This window comes from Ambystoma mexicanum, chromosome 1p, assembly GCF_040938575.1.
Source record: "Ambystoma mexicanum isolate Mex_15411 chromosome 1p, UKY_AmexF1_1, whole genome shotgun sequence".
Lineage (NCBI taxonomy): Eukaryota > Metazoa > Chordata > Amphibia > Caudata > Ambystomatidae > Ambystoma > Ambystoma mexicanum.
The window spans coordinates 185,130,624-185,146,427 of NC_090921.1; the positions used below are offsets into that span (position 1 = coordinate 185,130,624).

Here is a 15,804-nt window from a genome sequence, read left to right on the forward strand (position 1 = left end):
AACTGATCAAGGAGCCTTCCTTGGCTCAGGCAAATGTTAAATTAGGGGGGGTCGTAAATGGCTTCCTCTTGAGAGAAACTGGGAGGGGCAGTGTCTCTGTGAGCAACTTGAGTTGGAAGAAGTGGACAAACCAGAAATTTCACCATGTGCTTTGGGAAACCACACCCCTCTGGGCCAGAGCATAATTTTAAAAAGATGGATAATTCATAGTACGGACTTGTCAAAATTATATAATTAATATCATTATTCTTGTGATTTTTCTGTGCACATTTTAAGATGTATTAGGACTTTGTGGTATGTTCTTTGGGATAGTAGCGGAAAATAGGTTGTTACTCCAAATGTATGTATGTTAAAAATCTGACACCTTATCATCCGATACCCATATTCCTTGTGCACATTTGTGTAAAATCTGGAAAAGTTTAGAGGTCGTTATCTGGATGAAAAGGGCAGAATTCTGTCATAGGTGGACACAACATCTTACAAAACAGGGATCGGATGGTTTGGTGCTAAAGAAAATATGTTAACTGGACATATAATATTAGAAAAATTGTACACAGATAAATGTGTATTTGGATCAAATATAGATTTGTGTGCAAAGTGACCAGGGGTGGACCCTCTGACTCATAAACTACCTCCTCACGATGACACTCCATTTCCTTCCCCCAATCAAGGGGGAGAGGAAAACCTGGCCAATGATAAGTTTGAAGGGGCAGGCTTAGTTATGCCCACGCACACACCCATTTTCAAAAGACATAAAAAGGAACACTGAAACCCAGGAGGGACATTCACTTTCCACTTTCTTGCGATGCATTTTGCCGGAGCAGACAATATCCAGAAGGACCATCTCCAGAACCAGAGACCAGCAGAACCAGAGACCAGACCGCTGTGAAGTGCAGAGCAGAGCTGTGACTTCAGAACCACCCACCAGGAGTCCAGTCCAAACCTGATCAGACCTTGACGCCCTATTTCAAATTCATAGTGTGAGTACTCAGCTAGAACTGTGCCAGAACCAATCTCTTAGTCTAAAATATGATTCAAACCATTTTAACCTGTCCAAAACTGCATCATAGAATCGTGTGTCCCTTCTCCGATTTTAAACCTGTAAAAGTGTCATTTTGCCATTTTGAATCATCATTTCATTTCTGAAAAACTACCTTCATAAAATAGTCTGTATCTCTTGAAAGATTTAACTTTCATTTTAAAGCTAAGGTTCAAGGCTTTCCAACGAACCCCAAACCGACTTTCATTATACTTTTTCCGTAATCGCGCTCGACGCACTTGGAAAAAGTGCCGCGATTTGGCTCAAATTTCTTCACTTGTCAAAATAGCAGCTTCTTGCTTTCCTTTGCTGAAATTCGTTTGCAACCTGATAATCATTCATAGAGCATTGCTAAAGTGTGACTTGAACTAATATTAAGTAGCTATCACCTACCCTGAATCTCCTATAGGGAATTAAAATCATTTTTAGCATAATTTCACTTCCTTGCAAACCACATTTACAGTATTTTGCCTGTGTTTTAAAATCATCCCTCTGATCTAAGCTTGCTAGGGGGGAACTGAACTACATTTGATTGTATTCCTGAGAACTGTGTGCTCTCATTTCCATCTTCTATTGCATAGGGGGGAGTGAATTGCCACCAGGGGAAAAGTGAACATATTATCTCTTGTGAAACCCTAGCAGTTATTTCTGTACTGCATTCTTTCTATCATTGTTTTTCCTTGAAACCATAAAAGCATTCTCAGTTACCTTTTCCTCCCTATACTAACTCTTAAGTAATTAAATCAGTGTGTTAGTGTAACATCACCCAGCGTTGATCACTGGCATATTCTTAAGTGTGATATCAAATATTAATTTATTATAAAAGTGTAATATATATATATATATATATATTGTTTAATTTTTCCAATTAATCTTTTAAATTGCAAAACAAACCTACTTCTTGGCTCAGTGACGTCAGGGGGATTCAAGAGAGGGGCGTTATATAAGGGTTTATCATCCAGAGTATAACTTGTCATAAAAATATATAAATAAGGGCGTCCCAGACGACGCACTGACTTAGTGGTATTGCCTGATTGTAGTCACTTGACAACTGGGACTTGGAAAGGGTAAGGAGGGAACACATTGGCGAGTCCCTTTAAGAATTGTATTATCAAAGGAATTTTAAAGTAGGCATATTCTTCTGAAGAGCGCTTGAAAATGGAAAGCACTGCAAGATAACCTTTAATGGTCCCAACATTTAGGCCTCTATGTGCCAGGGACAAGAGAAAGGACAACACTTCCGGGATAGAAAATAGAAAAGGATCAACATTCTTTTCTCTGCATCAGTTGCAAAACCTTTTCCAACAGCAACGGTATAGAGATTTTGTTGCTGGCTTTCTTGACAAAAGCAACACCTCCATGACGTCATCTGGAAGGTCCCAATCCTTGTATCTCACCCTTTCAGATACCAAGCATGAAGGTTGAGAGTCTTCACCTCTGGATGGAGAACCTTGCCCTCCATTTGTGAGAGAAGGTCCTCTCTCTGAGGTAGATGTAACGAAGGGCAGATGGACATGTCTAGAAGGTCCGGGTACCATGTTCTCCTGGCCCAATCCGGGGCAATTAGGATCATGCGGTTTCCGAACCGTCTCCTGGCCCAGTCCGGGGCAATTAGGATCATGTGGTTTCCGAACCGTCTCAATCTCCTGATGACTTGAGGAATGACGGGAATCGGGGAGAACGCGTATAGTAGTGGGAAGTTCCACTACCACAAACGCGTCCTTAGGAAATTCCCTTGAACAATACTTTTCGCACTTCCTGTTGATTCTTGTTGCAAACAAGTCTACTTGGGGGGTTCCCCAAAGGGTGAAGATCTCCTGAAGGACTTCCTGAGCCAGTTCCCACTCGTGGGACACCGTGCTCTGCCTGCTCACAGCGGCCACCGTCATATTCTCTTCCCCGGCTAGATGAACTGTTGTTATGGAGATTCCTTCTTGAATTGACCAATACCAGAGCCGCATTGCCTCGCTGCACAGAGGTAGTGACCCTACACCTCCTCTTTTGTTTAGATAATGCATGGCCACTGTGTTGTCCGTCACTATCAGGACATTTTTTCCTCTGATAGATGGCAGAAAAGCCTTCAGAGCTAGTCTGATTGCTCTCAGCTCTAAAAGGTTGATGTGTAGTTTGGACTAAGATGGAGACCAACGACCGCCGATTGTCAAATCATTGCCATGAGCTCCCCACCCCATGAGTGAAGCGTCCATCACTATTGTAATCTCCGGCCTTGGTTGCCAAAAATGTTCTCCTTCTAGGATGTTCTCTGTATAAGTCGACCACAGAAGATCCTGCTGAACCTTGTTCGGAATCTGAAGGAGATCTGTCATTTGACCTGAGAACTGGGACCATTGAGTCTTTAGAGCCCATTGAAGGGATTCATTCTCAGGCTTGAGTCCGAGCAACCTTAAGAAGTTGTAGGCCTGGAGCTTTTTGGGCATTTTGGAATTTGGAAAACTTATGAAGAACGTCTTGAACCCTCGACTTGGGAGGCAAGCTTGTTCCCAAGGATGTGTCTAATACAGCCCCTATGTACTGGAGCTGTTGGGAAGGTGTCATTTGTGGCTTCTTGAAATTGAGGGAGAAGCCCAGTGTGTGGAGGAAGTGACAGGTGACTTTCAGATGATCCAGGGCTTGTTCGGCAGAACGTGCCCTGATCAACAAATCGTCCAGGTAGATGTGAATCCCCACTCTCTTGAGGTGCGCTGCCACCAATAGCATTAACTTGCTGAAGACCCTCGTGCGGAGGTCAACCCAAATGGCAGGACTCGAAACTGATAGTGTGAGTCACCAACTACGAACCTCAGGTATTTTCTGTGCTTGAGATGGATTGGCACATGAAAATAAGCATCCTGGAGGTCTTCCATCCTTTTTGGGAATCAAAAAATACGGGTAGTACCATCCCTACCATCCCACGTACTGCGGAAAAACTTAACTGAGGCCAACAGGTGCTGTGCATGCTACTTGTATACCCGATGACGTCACCCTCGACGGAGGCCTCCGAGCGACCTCCATTCGTCGACATCGATGCACGGCACCCTCTGCCGAGAAAAGTTTTCCGAAGCAGCTAAAGCTGGATGGAATACATCTAAGATGAGTAATACGTTGGAGGACATAATCCATTCAAAAGACATATTAAAAGTCTGGGCACATTTTTCTGGGTAAGGTTCTATGCCATTGGGCCAACAATATGCAATGTTCTTAATACCATTCCTTTTTTATGCATACCTCAAGAAGATCCTTGCAACGCTGCATGTATGCATCCACCTGGGCAAAGATTGTGGTCTGATCCAGAACCCAACCAATTGTAGACAAGCTGTAAAGAGAAATAGATAACATAATGCAGGTGTCTTTCATAAAGGCGGCTGCAGTACTATAAATTACATTCCAAGTTAACTCTTACCGACCACCAATATTAAAACAACGGTTTATTACATGAGCTTTCAAGACCACACATGTCTCTATTTCATGTGTTATATTATCAGCCTGGGAGAAGGTGCTAGTCAATAAAAAGTGCAGGAATAAACGTGGACACTTACGGTATAAGATTGCGTTCCATTCCGAGTCCCTCATCTTCCTCCTAAGTATATCCCTGTCGGCCAATTCAGGGTTAGAAATTGAGGGGAGCTATTTAGCCAAGAAGAGCCTGGTGAGCTTGACAGCAAGAACTACTTTTGGGTCCCAAGGCCACTGATGTCTGTTAGGTAAGAATTGGTGAAGTCACACTGTGCGAGACTACAGAACACTTATCTGCTTGGTATTAGGTAACCAACCTTTGGGTATAGGTCTGTACTACACAAGTCGATAGTGTGACTGAGCAGTCAGGCCTAACTCAAGAGGCGTAAATGTGAGCTGTAGAGCTGTACAAATGAAATCCATAAATACAAATAACCAAGTAACTCTTACACTCAAGGTTTCAGTTATAAATAGTTATTTATTTAACATACATTTTTAAGTAAGCTTTATTTTAAAAGGCAATTCGTTGTAACAATGTAAATATACTTTTAAATTACTGTTCAGAAACAAAACAAGTTAGCGGATAATATTTAGATATGCTTCATACACATTTTGCACATCCTGTGGTGACTTCAATCACAAGGACAGTAATGCCACTTATATATCACATTAGCATATTTTGTAGATTCTGAGGTTTCTGAAAGGAAAGGTTAGGGAAATAAAAAGGTTAGACAGTTTTCTCAGTACATGTGAGGACAGCTAAATCCTCCAATGGAGTATAGATAATCCTTTCACAGCAGTAACATTATACAACAAGCTACCACCTATGAGGGACAAGCAATATCAAAGTCAATGGACTAGAAGAGTGCCTTCAGGGAGCCAGGACAGCCAAAGTCAGTTGGGACACCGTCTATGGATCTGATGCACTTCTTGGATCAAAGTCTTGCACAAAGGTAAAGAGTTTTAGAAAAACCACTTGAAGGGTCACAAGCTGTTAAGCCTGTGAGAAGAGAGTTGAAATCAACTCGTAGAAAAGGTAAGCCAATGCAATTCTCAAGTGAGAAGAGCGTGGCTAAAGGCAATAAGGTTAAGTACCCCAAGTTTAAACAGTACCTCTGATTTGAAGAAGAGTGGTCCAGCTGGATTCTGTCTTGATACAGCGGTGCATACCCTGGTTCCTGAGCCTCAGTCGTGGGGACAAGAGGGAGGACGCTTGGATGACTCTGCTGCGCAGTACTCGGGAGGTTGTCGGTAGCTACAGCTCTTTTTAGTTCAGCAGCACTTCTCGGTTTCAGCGCTTAGCAAACAGCACTGATGCGGATCTCGGACACCGGTTAGACTCTATTCGCTCCCTCTGTCCTGCACTCTGGTGAGGGGATTCTGGATCTGGAGGTCCTGCTTCGGGATGGTACTTAGGAGTCTCATGGAGTTTCAGGCAGGATTCATTCTGCGGCAGACGTTGCACTCGACTACGGACATTTGACCCCTGGCATTGGGCTTCTGAAGCAATGGAGAGGCACAGCAAGTCGGGATAGTGGTGTAGTGGAGTTAGTCTCTGGGTTAGTTGGTCCCACTAACCCAAGGGACGAAGTCATTCAGTCCGGAGCTTCTCTTTCAAGGTGAAAAAGGAGTTCAGCACAACAGCAGGGCTTCACTAGCAATTCAAAGGTCCAGGAGGTTGCAGCAGGCTTTGTTGATGGTTTCTTTGCCGGGTGTTTCTCCAAGTGGTTGACTCTGCCTGTACTCCCAAAACCCTCACCTTTTAAGCAGATGTCTCCCATTCATGCACAGCCTAGATTATCAATCACACAGTAGAGTGGCAGTCCTGTGAGGACAGCCAGCCAGCCAATCATGACTAGTTGCCTTAAGGCATTCCGAGAGACAAAGGACAGGGGGGTCCGCCAAAAGGAAAGACAAACAAAGGCTCAACCCTGCCTCAACGCATCAAAGTAAAAACCAAGAAAGACCTCACAAACAGAAAATGGGGGAAAAAAGACGACAGGGGCCATTTTGACAAAATGTTCACCCCTGGGTGCTGTACTGCAGCTGAGGGTTCAGCCTGGAGTAGGAAAACACAATTGTAGGAACAAGTAAACCAATACCACCAGCCATTTAAACTAGTGAGGGTGACATAAAAATGTTACATGAGAAAGTAGGATAAGGGGCTACTAGGTAACCCTCCAGCACTCCACATAAGATGGTGTGTGCTGGACTGCTAAGAGAAAAGGTTAATGATTAAAATTAAAAAGTCCCAAGTCCGGCAAAAGAGCTGGGGGTCTCTAAGGTTGAAGGGAATTAGCACAGAAATGAAAATTCTCCCTAACAATGTCGGCACACCAATATGAATTTAACTCTGTGAATTTGGGACAGCATAAGAGTTCATACATAATAGATAAAATGATGAGTTTCAATCTTATGTGGAAATTAGATTAGAAAAACGCTATGTTCTAGCTCCTTATTCCCCTGTGGTAGCTCCTGGTCCCTGGTTAATGCTGGATACCCAGGAGCTCATTTTAGCTGCTGCTTAGCTAATCGGAATTTCAGACTTGGGCCATGCTTGGTGAACCGCTGCACTTCCGCGCAAACTCTGTCCACATATTGCACATTACCTCCCCGTCCGGTCTCTGCCCTCTACTGCACCTGGATCTTTACCTGGTGCTCCCTCACACATAAAATTGGAAGACGGGCAGCGCTCAGATCCCGGCTTTCATTCCTGAGACTGCAACTTTCTCTGTGAGCCTCACACAACTGCGGGACATCATTATTAACACCTCACGGTTTAGCCCTGGGGTGCTAACAGCAATAATACCCATGGAAGCTGGCTTGTGAAGCAGGTAACTTGGAACCGGGTTTTAAACGACAAAGCCCACTATCACGGGTATTATAGGCTTAGGAGTACTCTGTGTGTTCTGGCCCAGCACAACTTATCACACCCAGTAATGTTAATATATTTGGCCACAGTACAAGCTTGGCGGTGCAATAAAAAAGTAGTTGTAAATCTGGCACTGCCACTTTTCTTTTCGGTAACTAATTACTGCTATTTTTACTGTAGTGCTGAATTTCGAGATTTACCTTCAAGTTGCAGAATTATCTCCAGCATCATCTAATGTTAAATCAAAGTCAATGCAAGTGTGCTGATGTCCCTTCCTACTCCCGATTCCGTCGCCCAGCAAGGCAATGCAAATTTCACAGGTGGAGGACATTAGAAATGGAGGATGCCCAAGGATGGTAGCGTACTATCCTCACACTGTGTACCGTAAGTCCAGTATTAAGATATTGCGGACATACTATGCTAGGAATTGCAGTGTAGCTTAGCCTTGCTGTCAAATCAGAGGCAGATAGGTTTAAGGCAGTGTAATAAAGAGGGGAATGCTCCTTTGGATTGAATGAGGCAGAGCGAGGGGCCAGAGGCATTGCCAAAAAGGTTATGTATGTGTTAGGACAGAAAATGGAGACTGGAAGAGGAACGCAACATTATGCTGAAAATGGCAGAATTGCCTGGAGGGAAGGCTGTGCAAAGGTAGACAATGCATCAGGGACGGACAGGTAAGAAGGTCCGCAAAAGGGCTGAGAAAACAACTGAATCGACAGGTCAAGGGGCTGATGTAAATACTTTCTTGCAACATTTTGAATACTTTTATAAGACTACCGAGCACACAATACAACATGTTTAGTATACAAATGTTCAAGTGAGGCACCTCAGATAATTAGTTCCCTACAACTTAGCACTAGACTGTTTCCATAAGACAAAAGAAAGACAGGTTTTCACCCTGTCCCACCATAACGACATCCCTCCATTCTTCTGGCAAAGCAGTATTCATCATGTAATGTACCTGGTGTGCTAATATTTCACTGTTAAAATCAAGACGATGGGTCACAAGATGCAAAAACATTCCCTTATCATTCTAAAGTATAATTTAAGTATCTACTTGCATAATGGAGGTGCATGTGTACCAACTGAAAGCATAGTTTTTACTTCAAAAACTCTTAAGGATGTCTAATCCTTCCCTGGGACAGTATCTCAAATTTGGAAGTCGCATCCATCAGAATTTCATCTACTCCTTTTGCTTCTATAATTCGACAAAAAACATAATTTGACGGCAATCGGTGGGAAACATTTGCTTGTACAAGTTGCACATATAGAAAGGTTAGCACTCAATGATTGCCCATTGCCGTCAGTTATATAATGTTCCCAGTACTTTTCATGTTCACTGTACAGGGCAAACACTAAAGTCAGTTGGCTTCTATAATTCCATCACTTCTTTAATGGAGGGTTTTCTCTTACTCAGTCACCAGTTGGATCTTTTTCCGGAGATTTAAGTGATCTTTTTTGAGGCAATAATGACCGCCATGTTGGTTCGCTTGGCAGCTAAAGGAGAGCTAGTTCAAGTTGATCGGCCTGTATTAAGGTGTCTGGCTTTGCTTGGGCCTATGGTCATTACCGGCCGGGACAGCCAGCTGCGACCGCTATTAATGTCGTTAGCACCTCCGCGTAATTTTGCGGATGCTTAGATATAGCACTTATTTGTGGAGAAAAGGCTCGGTCTGGGATGCACGCGCCTGTCTTCCACAAACATAAATCATTATAATCAAGATGAACACCAGGCACAATGGAGAGACAACTCACAGAGGAGTCCTTTTTTTATATTCCTGTAGACAAGTTGCAGCAAAGCAAATGCATAAATTAAGTGGGGGGGGGGTACTTAAATTGCTACTCAAAATTGCAGGATTAATGAGAGGAATGTTCAGGGAGTGGGGTGAGTAAAGTGGAGTTGCAATCTACTTGCCAGAACGTGGATCAATAGCTCTGGATTTAGCCCACTATCTGCGCAAGCTGAATGACTGCACTCCACCCTAGTAGCAGCTAATTAGAGCCCGCCAGGACAGGATTTACACAGATTAAGTTCCAGAAACCCTGCCTTAATCATCCTGAGTGAAGTGAGTTCCATTAAGTAGAGTTTAGGGCACCTAATGAGTGAGAATCCCACCCCCAAAGGATTCCATGGCTATTCGCACCCGTGAGTGGGAGTACGGCTAGAATTAATTTTGGAGGAGAGAAAAAAGAACCTGGTGAAGGGAAGTGTGCAGTGTTGCGATTCCATGGGGACACAGCACCCCGCACACAGGAAAGAGCGTACAGCAAGTCCAGTGTAATGAAGGAGCCAGCAGAGGGATGTGCTAGTGACCTACTGGAAGCGGTAGGATTGTGAGTCATGGTTCTTTCTGCATAGGCTGCTATGCCAGGTGTGGCTGAGGAAGGGAAGCAGGTAAGCCCATTACAAAACATGGAAGAGATAGGCGGTGGAGATGGTGGGTGGAGGAACACTAATATGGCTGCAGGGATGGTTGGCTGTGCCCCCGGCTGCTGAAATACAGATATTCTGGGCAACCATTTTTTCTTTTTCCTTTAATACACATCAAAGGTGTCCCAGAGGAAAACACTGCTCATCCAGACAGACAAGATTCTATTTGACACCCACAGTCGGCTACACAAAACAACATGTACCTTCTCCCTATAAAAAACAAATGTTTTGGTGGACGATTTGTTCAAACTCAATGCGCCTACATTTTTTGCTCCATTTTCTAGCCCTCTGTAAAAAACCACATATGAAGTACCAGAGAGGCCAGGCAACCTGCTCCTGGACTGACTGCGGCTCATAATCAACATAAAACCAGACTCTTCAAAACATCACAGATGTTAGAAATCCTTCGTATGGTATGTGATGAATCTCAGGATGGCGTCCCTGTTTCCCTAGGGGAAACACCTTCTCGCGTGGCCAGGGTGCAGCCACAGTCCAGAAGACCCCCTGGGGATGGCAATATGAAGGAGGATCACATGGAGAGGGAGTTCCACTATGGACGTGGGAGGATATTCCAGAGAGAATATGGTATCCCTCTTCCCCATCCGAGGTTTACACCCAGGACCCACCTCCCCAAACCTTCATATCCTTTTGTCATGTTGGAAAAGGCCATCCTTGTATGACAAATAGAAACTTCCTAAATACTGCCCTTTGACTCTCACTCAAAGTACTAGGATGAGGAAGAAGGCCAGAGCAATGTAGAATACCTGGAAGAATCAAGCAATGCGCTCTAGTTGTTGTATCAATCCCATTGGTGCCGGGACCACTCAGCGTAGAGAAACATGGAGTCTTCTTCCTCTCGACATAGGTCGAGGAATCAGAGAGCTGCAGACAGAACTGCAGAGCACAAAAGCTCAGGGAGAAAGCGTCCTGAGAAAACGCACTTCCGATAGGGTTACGCAGTGCGACGGTCGAGGCGGAAGGAAGGACGGAGCCTTCCCACAGACTGAGCAGACTAGGAAGTGGGAGAAATACTACCCGAGTACAGAGCGTAGCTGCAGAGCCAAACGCAGAACGCAAGAGGCCTGAAAGGCACGATGAAAAGCCGGTGACCCCATAGAAGTGAGTTGGGGCACTGCGGTGCTGCATGGAGAACCGCAGTGGTTGAGAAGCTGGGTCAGAAACCCAACCCCTCACCCAGAAAAGGAGGTTTCTTTTTTGTGGCAGTACATACAAGACAAAGCAAACTGTTTTACAAAGCAATGTATTGAAATTGTATGAGACTGTGAATCTTGGTAAAGCCCTGGCAGGAGTATACAAGGCAGGAAGATTGCAGGTCTGCGACCCGTACCCAAGTGCATGAAAGAGAAAAACCACCGTCCTGGCAGTAGAGTATACCAAGCAATAAGACTGAGTTTGGGACTCATACCCATTTTTGTTTGAACTATCATATGCATGGTGATATCAAGAGGAGGGAGTCATCTTCTCGATCATATAAAAACCAGGGCAAGGGAGTCATTCCCCCTGGTCATGTGGAGAGCATGTAAAGGCCAGGAGAAGGGAAACTAGCTCTTGCCCTTGTGAACATTTGTGCATCTGGTGTCCAGGGCAAGGGAGGCAGTACCCTGGCATTGACTGAGTTTTGAAACACCAAGAGCGACAAGAAAACCTCTAGGCCCTGTGAACATGTGTACATCTGGTACTGACTGAGTTTTGAAACATCATGAGCAACACGATAACCTCTTGGCTTTGTGAACATTTGTGCGTATGGTAACAAGGGGAAGGGAGGCAGTACCTTGGTGTTGACTGGAAGTTGGAAAAACCAAGACAAGGATAACTACCTCTTGTTTTTTGTGAACATTGAGACAAAAAGGGAAGAAGGCCTTTCTTCTGCTACTTATTGAAGAACCTTTTTGTTTTGAAACTGGGAACTTTACTTTTCATCTTTTTGCTGCATCTGGAGCAGTGGCACTAACACTGGCCATTACTCAGAGGAAGGTAGTCATTATTTTGCAGTTAGGAGTCCTAGTTTCCCCTTTGTGTATTAGTTTAAGTGCAAGAGTCGGAAATAGGCGTTTTGCAAAGAAAGCGGTAGACTATTGTTTTGACGGGCGTTCTGGCAGTTTCTTTAGTTTTGTTTTAGACAGGGAAACCCTTACATTTAGGGAAAGTTAGGGTTTTCATTTGATGTTTAATACCAATGCTATCAGCCATTAATATGTAACCACTGTGACCCTAATGGCCTGGAGAACCCTGTAGCCACACTGTATGGGTCCACCCAAGGTCGCCCAGACGATCAGGATGCTCTGGAAATACAGACGAGGATGACCCTCTAGAAGGAACTAAGGCGGAAAGCGAGGGAGAGTAAGCTTGAGTTAAGGGGGAGGGTAAAGGGAGAACAGTGGCCACTTTGTGAAAATTTGTTTGACGCTTGATAACTGTGACATGCACTGTTGGTCTTTTTGTTGACTGTTAAAATAGTTTTTAAAAAAATGTAAAAAAAAAATATGTAACCACTTTGTCCGCGTCCTGATTCTGACTCCTTATAGTTGGCATACTCATGCTGTCAGGGCAAGAGTTAAGGAACCCAGATGGCAGAATAGAGTCACTCTAGTAGTCACATACAAGGTGGGAGGATGTTTTTCATACAAAGGGTACAGAAGATTCTAGAAAGAGAAGAGGTAGTACTGTGTGAATGATGATGGTTAGGGGGTTTGATGACTTGTTTCTTTTTGCTCTACCCTTTCCTTAACTATGCTCTATTAGGAGGCTGGAAGTACCTTTTTTTTAGATGGATGGTAACAAGCTGGGAATTTATTCATAGAGAACCGTCCAGTGAGGCACGATGACCCCTTCAAACGAATGGCTTTTAAGACAGAATATCAAGCAGATCACAGATTTCTATAGCTTGGGTGAGTAGTAAAATTAAGGTCATTTAGTGTTGATAAATTTCAAGTTTCAGCAGTGACCTTTGTGGGAGTACCAGTGGGAGTTTTTAATGCACATATTTGACATTGTAACTAATTCCACACCAGCACAGCTAAAAGTAACATCAAAGGACATAGCACAGAGTGAATAAACTCAGTGCAGAACTTGGTATGGCCAGTTTGACTTTGAGTTTACTCAGTATTAAGAGCATTTGTAATAGAGCATGGAACCTCAGGTGGAGTGCTTAAGGGGTAAGCATCTTAAATAGGGTGGTGGAGAACTCCTGCGTGCAAACTTCTTGAGAAGTCCCAGCAAGAGCACAAGCAGACTGAAGGACAACGGGCACACTAATGCAGAATTAACCACTGCAATTGCACAAGCCAAGGAAAATAGAGGAAAGCACCTCTAAGCGCTTAAGTGCACACTGCATAACTCTTTTCAAACCAATGCGAATGACGGCCCAGTGAGAAAAATAGACATGAACGAGTGGAAGCGTCGTAATCATAGAATTGCTACTTTGTGAAGCGCCGGGGCCAGCATGCCACAGTGACATTTGTTGATGAAGTTGCGCTTGGAGACTGCAGTGCAGGAAAAAGTCATCCAAACAACTAGAACATCATAACTAGAACTTTGGTGAAAATGCAGATTAAGGACAAGTGGTGAAAACCATTTTAAAACTCGAACTAATAACTTCTAGTCATTTTAAGTAGCAGCCTCGCAGCACTCAGCAAAGGATCCCAGGTACGAAGGTTACATTTCCTTTCCACAGCTGGGAGAGGTGGAAGTAAACCACTTCATAGGGAAAAGTCAAGTGAACGGTTCAGAAGTTGGGACTGAGCAACAAAGCATTTGTCCATTTGTTATTTTATCCACTTCCTCTTTCCCTTTCTAGGTGTACAAAAAGTAAATGGATCATGGGCAGTTGCAGAGTACACACCTCACATGGCTAGTGGGTTTAGCAACTTCTACATAATAAGCATGTGAGTCTCGTCACATGCCCTGCAAGGTCTGCATGACCCTCCTTTATCCCCACCATTCAGCCACCTTCAAAACCCTTTAAAGTAGCTTTAATGGCATGCATGGATCTGTGGCAAACGTCTATCCAGCATTGAGGTCAACAATTCAAGTAGTGCAGTGCCCCCACTGATGTCTCTTACCGGTGGTGGATGCGGACAGCTTTCAGGTAGCATTCCTTCCAAGCCAGGCAGCAGGAAATGCAGTCGCGGAGAACTTGTCTGCTGGACAAGATGTAACCATCAAAGATCTGATCTAGTGAGATTTCGCGACAGCAGAGGCGTATGATCTCGTTGCTCATCTGGAAAAGAAATGGAAAGAGGTCTCACTATTGAAACGACAATACCATGTGAAACCTAAGGCTCAGAATTTCTCTCAGTGGGAATAAAGGCATTTTATTATGACAAATCTCTATATCATGTAAGAAGCACAGCACCTCCCAAATTAGTCACAGAACAGTGCCCGCTTGCAGGGTTCCAGGGCCTTTTCAGAGGCTGATCAGTTGTTTTTGGAAAGGCACATTTTAAGATAAAATCATCTGGAAAGGTCGGGGGGGGGGGACTTTCTACAAAAAATATTGTATGCCTCAGACAGGCATCATAAATTATGACCCCTACTAAAGGAGTTAAAATAGGAGTGAGGGTGGGAGTAAGGGAGGAAGGATGGAGTGATGAAATGAAGGAGGGATTAAGGGACAGTCGGGGTAAGGGAGGAAGGAGGAGAGGAAGACCGAGAAAGAAGAGAGAAAAGAGAGGGAGGAGATGCAGAGATAGGGGAGATATAAAGGGGACAGGGTGAGAAAGAAGAACGCAAAACATTACTTACCTCTAAGATTGGCTCTCCAATATTGTTTCTTTTTCATAGGTTCACATGATTTTGAATATCCAACCACCCAGACTGGAAACTCCTAGAACTTTACAAATATCATTTAATTAAAAAAGAAGCACTCTAGGAGCTATATTCTCTGGTATAATGGAGTGGAAAATGGTTTTATGTTGTTTGACTTCTGCCATTTTGGCAGACCAGAATACATATACTGCCAGTATATGATACTGACCAATCTGTGCTACTTACAGTTGTTCCAAACCAACAGACACATGCTCTACTTCCTCATTCTATCTGCTCTCCACAACGTGTGTTTCTCTTTCCCTCACACCTACCCTCTTGCCATCCTCCCGTATGTCCTGTCTTCTCACTTTAGTCCATTCAGTGGCATTGTGTCCCCCTTCATGTTTGTTTGCAAACTCTTGGTCTCGTCTCTCTTTTCTTAGGCATTGGCTGAAGGCCTCAATGGCTAAACGAGCGGAGCAGAGGTTGCAGATGAAAATAAGCACAGAATAGGTCTTCTTCCATGCTGCATTTCCTTGTCTTAAACAAGCAACAGATTCCTGAGTAGATGAAGGCTGAGCTTGCTGCTACACCACCTGTTAAGTCTGAGCGGCTGTTCATTGGCTTGCAAACTGTGTGATTTGCACCCCCTGGAGATGGTGTGGAGCCCCATCCGTGGGCTGCCCCCCACAGTTTGAAGAACACTGGTTTAGTGTGTAAATTACTTTTGACTTTTTCTGCTCAACTGGGTGCGACAGGACTAGAATAATTATTGTGGTGCTGGCGAAGGCATCATCATACGAAACACACAGAAATGTATAAGCTATACATCAACCAAATAGACTAAACAAGATTTTATCAAAAGATCAAAGATTTCATAAGCACTTAAATGTTATTGTTTTGTTATTTTCTAGCTGTTCAGTAAGACAAATCCGATCAGTCCGAACCAGATTATTTTTCATACATTTTTGCATATGAAGATATGTGGTTTTTGTTTATATTGTTGTCTATAAATTCCCTCTTTTTTGTTTGATATGATAAACTTTGTCATTTTGGTAGGTAATTGCAAATTCTGCATTCTGTGGTCCTTGTGCATTTTTTGTATGGCAACATGTGATGTAGGAATCTATCAATTTAACACATTTGTATGCATTTTAAGTTTTCATATGGTTGTTCTAAATAGAATTTTTTAACATAAATCTGTTTTTTGAAAAATTCCAAAATACATGTGGTTTATATGTC

At 43.6% G+C, this 15,804-nt stretch overlaps 1 protein-coding gene across 1 annotated transcript in view; it reads right to left on the minus strand.

Moving 5' to 3' along the window:
- Positions 1–15,804, minus strand: part of DNAH2 (dynein axonemal heavy chain 2) — a 3,498,763-nt gene that overhangs the window by 3,151,291 nt on the left and 331,668 nt on the right. The window contains exons 9-10 of the mRNA XM_069646273.1: positions 13,878–14,035; positions 4,265–4,352 (exon numbers count right to left, since the gene is read on the minus strand). Coding sequence (XP_069502374.1) covers positions 4,265–4,352; positions 13,878–14,035 — 246 coding nt within the window. The remainder of the gene's footprint in view (positions 1–4,264; positions 4,353–13,877; positions 14,036–15,804) is intronic.